This window comes from Lepidochelys olivacea (genome assembly GCF_965140295.1).
Source record: "Lepidochelys olivacea isolate rLepOli2 genome assembly, chromosome: 1".
NCBI lineage: Eukaryota > Metazoa > Chordata > Testudines > Cheloniidae > Lepidochelys > Lepidochelys olivacea.
This window is the reverse complement of record NC_140411.1, coordinates 305410791-305415790: the sequence shown is the minus strand read 5'-3', so window position 1 is coordinate 305415790 and position 5000 is coordinate 305410791. Positions and strand designations below refer to the sequence as shown.

Here is a 5000-nt window from a genome sequence, read left to right as displayed (position 1 = left end):
TTCTTAGTCTGTTACATTCGTAGACCTATTTACTGTTTATAAAGCAATATGCACTTACAGGTTTTGGAGATGGCTTGGGCTCCGAGGGTCGCATGTGCAAGTGGGTCATCATTGCTTGAAGACGTTCACGTTCTTTAGAAAGCTGTTAAGAAAGAGTGAGATCAGAAGCATTTTAGAAATGACTGATACAGCTATTTTATTGCAGTGATACATCTTATCATTGAGCTTGTCTCACTGTAATGATTCCTGCATATAAAAGCCTATGTCAGTAGAAAGTTATCCAAGAGGAAACGCAACTTTGGCTAGGAGAAAAAAAAAAACTTTTATAGCCTTTCTTATGTTAAAAGGTCAGAGAAAACAAATAACACTTCATCTTTTTGTCAATAAGAGAATTGAGGTCACAGTTGCATCGACAGTAACAAGTTACTAAGACTATAAATTAGAAGGCCCATAGTGTCTCTTTAAAGTCCTGTGGACACTGTTAGCAATGGACTAGTGCCAATAGCTGTGAAGGGGTGAAGGGTCCTCAAAGCACAGTGCCTGCCAGGATTGTCTACACACTTCATCCTTTCCAACTGAGGTCCAGTTAGTGCCCCCTGCAATCTGCTATCATCAATCTAATTCAATAGAGTGACAGAGACCAGGCAGTGTGAAACGCTGAACTCTGCCACTGAGTCGGCATCTACACTGCACTGGGTCTCATTACAAGTGATGGACCTTACTTTTCTATCAGTCAGACAAAGCAAAAAATGGCATAATTGGTCACACTGCAAGCAGAATCTTCAGTTGGACGGTTACGTTGCAGCAGACCCTCTATAAATTGTAAACGGTCCTTAAGAAACCCTTACATCTGCTTCAGAAAACATTTCATGTTCTTTACAAAACCTGTGTTTTATTTGGATTCATGATTGATTTTCACATCATTCACCATACAAAATAATTGTCTTTTCAGATTCTAGAGATCTTGCCACATTAAAAAAAAACATAGAAAAGTGTTTTAAAATGTTGAAAATGCTGATAAAAGGTAAATAGATACAAAGAAAAATATCTATTGTTTTACACAGTAAAGTTAGGTAAAAAGAACTACTACTTACAAGTTGTGTTCTAATGACATTAATTTGGATACCAACAAAATTATTACCACGCTTGTGGAAATAAGAAATCAGTTAGTGGTTAACATTGCTGTTTTCTTAGAGGCTTGTAAAGCTTTCTTGCATTAATTTTGTGTTAAAATTAGTTCAAATGCTAGAGCTACAACACAAAATTAGGAATGTGTTAAAGTAGACAACTGGACTAGCTCATTATACAGAGCAACAAAAAAATAGGTTCTGTACTACCTGTGCTACTGTTGACATTTTGCTATTACTCCTACATAGAAGAAAGTACTAGATATAATTTGGATAGTGCATCTTTAATTAAAAACACACTTGAGGCAGGAGAGCAAAAAGATTTTTTTCTAGGCTTTACATTATATGCACGACACTTTAGAAACATGCCATTTGCCATGATGTAAAACTAAGAAAAAAAGGCCAGATGAGCCAACATTAAGCCTGTAAGCTCCGAGCATCTAAAAACAACTAGAGCTTTGTTTGGTTTGTAGTTCACACACATGAAGGGAAAAAAGTGAGATGATTATATTTTCTCATAATTATTTTTGGTTTCTGATATTAAAATACAAAAGAACCAAATAGCATTAGTTTTGTAAAGAAGAAACAAAAATTCATACACAAAATGTGTCCATGTTACATCAATAACATATCATTTACCAAAAGTCAAGAAATGTAAATAGCTCTATATCTTTCCTCTGCAAGTGCATCACTTCTTCATACATAAACAAACACAAAAGAGAGAGGACCAATCCTAGGCTGTGATCCTGTTGCTCTGCAGCACTGCATAGTACAAATGACTCTAACCATAGTGGATACAGCCCCGGATGATTACCCCTTGCAGCCCATGGTGGTGGCATGGCTGAGGGAAAGGTAATATGGCTGCGACCGTCCCTGAATGCTGGTGATCTCTGCCGTAGCGGTTTCTCAAGTCTTTCAGTTCACACTACCTCTGTGCCAGAAGATAGGACCAGCACAAAGTGGCTGTAGGATTGGGGGACCCCAGAGAGCACTCCTTGCCGATAGCTGAAGATTTGGCCCAACATCTTTAAGCAATAGTTCTGCAGTTGTGATGACTCCAAAGGGATGTTTGTCTGTGCCAGGACTAGAAGATGGGATCCATACATATGCATGACAATGCTTCCTCCTGGACTGAGTCAGAATAGCTCAACTGAGTATCACAGGCTCTCTACTATTGTTGATGAAGATTCTACATTAGCTTAAGTGCTAAGAGACTGTGCATTGTACACTAAGTGCCTTAGCCATAGTGCAGCTATTCTGGTGGCTGGTGTAAAACAGAAAGCAATTCATAAACCCTATGTTGCCAGACATTTATTACAATACTTAGCACTTACACAGTGCTTTACAGATTCAAAGTGACATACACATATTAACTAAGTAATTCCCCCAATATTAACTACCTCACAAGTATGTTGTTGCCCCAATTTAGAGATGGGAAAACTGAGACACGAAACAGGCTAGGTGACTCGCCCAAAGCCACCGAAGAAGTCATTGTCAGAGCTGAAATTCGGGTCAATCCACTACACAGCTGACTTCAGAAAATTGCCGAGCGTTTCAAAACATGAAAGTTTTTAACAAAGTTTCAGAAACATTCAAAGACCTTTTTATGAACATCAATAAATCTGAGTCAAGAGACACAGGCCTTTTATCCTAGAGCCATCGAGACAGGTGCTTTAAAGAAAATGAAAAATAAATAGATAATATGACCATGTAACAAACCTGTATTTCTAACTGCTGAACCACTTGCATTTGCACCCGACACTGAGCGGTGCTTCTGTCATCCAATGCATGTTCATTGTTAAGGTGCCTAGTAAAGAAAGAAAATACTAATAAAATACAGGATTAAGGTGAGCATAATTTCTTTATAAATCAAATTTGCTTCTTCTGTGGATGGGACTCTCATTAATGTCAATGGAACATTTGCGAAAAGCTCTAAGTTGAACATGCCTAGTATAAAACGATGTAAGATAACTATCAGTTCTGTGAAATTTTTATTTTGATCCATAGTGTTCCCAGCTGATAAATGCTAGGGGCCCAATTCTCCTGTGTGTTCAGGTTACTTTGCACATCTCTGCCAGCACAAAGCAGCCCCTAACCCAGACTACCTGTCTACTGACGGATTTCTCCTGTGAAAGGGATCCTTGAGTGGTACAGAGCCAACACAGTGATTTCTACACTACCTCGACACCCTGCTGCTGGTATAAGTAAGTGGCCAGTACATCCTTAGACTCCACTGATCCCCAGCTGCTGTAGTGACTCCTTCAGGATGTCCTGAATTAGTGCAGCCCCCATGATGCTCTTTATCTGCTCTTCTTTAATTTTTTTTTTAAAACAATCTGGCATCACAAATACTAAGGGACAGCAAGCAATAGTAGAACCTCACTGATTTGCACTAATAACCCCCAAAAGAAGTCTCAGAACACAATAAAACTGATGCAGCTCCACAAACAAGGATCAGCTGGGAAGTGTGAGGCAATGGCAAAGGTCAACTGCACACCTTGTACGCACTGCAGAGCGACGCCCCCTGGCAGCCTCTTGGAGGAGGGTCCAAGATGTGACCATTGGACCAGCAATTATGCATATCTGAAACCAAATCTCCTGTATGGGGGAAAGAGCACATAGTAGCCAAGAGGCAGCCAGTAAGCTGGGCACAGCCTAGGGACAGGAGATTATTGTCTCTTAAGATACATATGGGCCATCACTGCACAAGGCAGGAGACAGGAGAGTTGATTTCAACTCTTAGGGCAAATTATGCCTCCTCCCTCCAAATTGTGGAAGGCCCTGTTTATAGCACATAGGCTGCATGATTTGGGTTTTCTCTTTTTCACAACAGTGTAGCGAAGGTTGGGGAGCAGGACAAGGAAGAAATGGAGGCCAGGACATTGGCTCTGCAAAAATGTAGACCAGAGGTACAAGAGCTGCAGGAACTATTGTGCAGAATCATGGCCATAGATACCACCATCCATGCCCTAGGAAAAGATAACTCCCTCCCTCCTTTCTTCTTCCAAACTCCTCACTGTACAACATAGTTCCTTGATTCTTTTGCTGTAGGCAGGATTTGCCTCTTAGTGAACAAACAATGAAAAAGCAAAGGACATTGCATCTCATCCTCACCACAGCTCTTTGTTATTACTGTATCTTTAGTTTTTAAAAAAAGAATAGAAATCACGATTTTTTTTTTATGCTGATGATCGGATTTGCATATGAGTGAGGTTTGACGGAGAGGTTTTACTACCAGTGCAAGAGGTGTGGGGAAAAGAAGTAAGTATGACATTTTAGTTTTAGATAAAGTAGTTTTATGTGAACCTAAAATTAATTAATTTAAATATTGGAGAGAATTATTTGCAATAAGCTTAAGTTTCACCAGAAATGGATTCAAAGACATGTCATCTCCTTTCACCTGAGGCCACAAAGCTTGTGGCCCTTAGTTTTAAACTGCATCCCCCTAATTTTTTTGCAGGTGCAAAAATGGAAGATGGAGCCTTAGAAATAAGACTCGGTATATTTAGAATGTGTTCTTTTGTTTTCTAACATTTTTATTTAAAAGAATAATTTCACTTCACCAACCAGGTATGTTCATCAGAAAGAATAAATTGTCAAAAATTCTCATTTTTTTATGATGGGTTCATTTCCACTGATTTTGAAATTAGGATAAATAGATAATCAGTTAATTAATTAATACATTTACTGAATGGCCTTTCACAACATCCTCTTCACTACACAGGCATATCTGTATTCTTACAATGTATGTGATTTATTAACACAATATTTATTTTTAACATGTTTTCAGGTAATTTATTACGAAGTTGAGACACTTACTAGTTTCTAGATAAAGTGGATAGAGTAATTCTAAACCTAATGCATAGCTGTGTC

The 5000-nt window shown here is 38.7% G+C and overlaps 1 protein-coding gene across 10 annotated transcripts in view; it reads right to left on the bottom strand.

Moving 5' to 3' along the window:
• Positions 1–5000, bottom strand: part of FOXP2 (forkhead box P2) — a gene marked incomplete at its 3' end in the record, with an annotated part of 555064 nt that overhangs the window by 44075 nt on the left and 505989 nt on the right. For 9 of the 10 annotated variants that reach the window (XM_084616818.1, XM_084616823.1, XM_084616824.1 and 6 more), the window contains 2 exons: positions 2847–2934; positions 59–142 (listed from right to left, as the gene is read on the bottom strand). In XM_084616818.1, the coding sequence (XP_084472944.1) occupies positions 59–142; positions 2847–2934 (172 nt within the window). Of the gene's footprint in view, positions 1–25; positions 143–2846; positions 2935–5000 lie in introns of those variants that run through there. The other variant, XM_084616819.1, reaches the window with a different exon arrangement.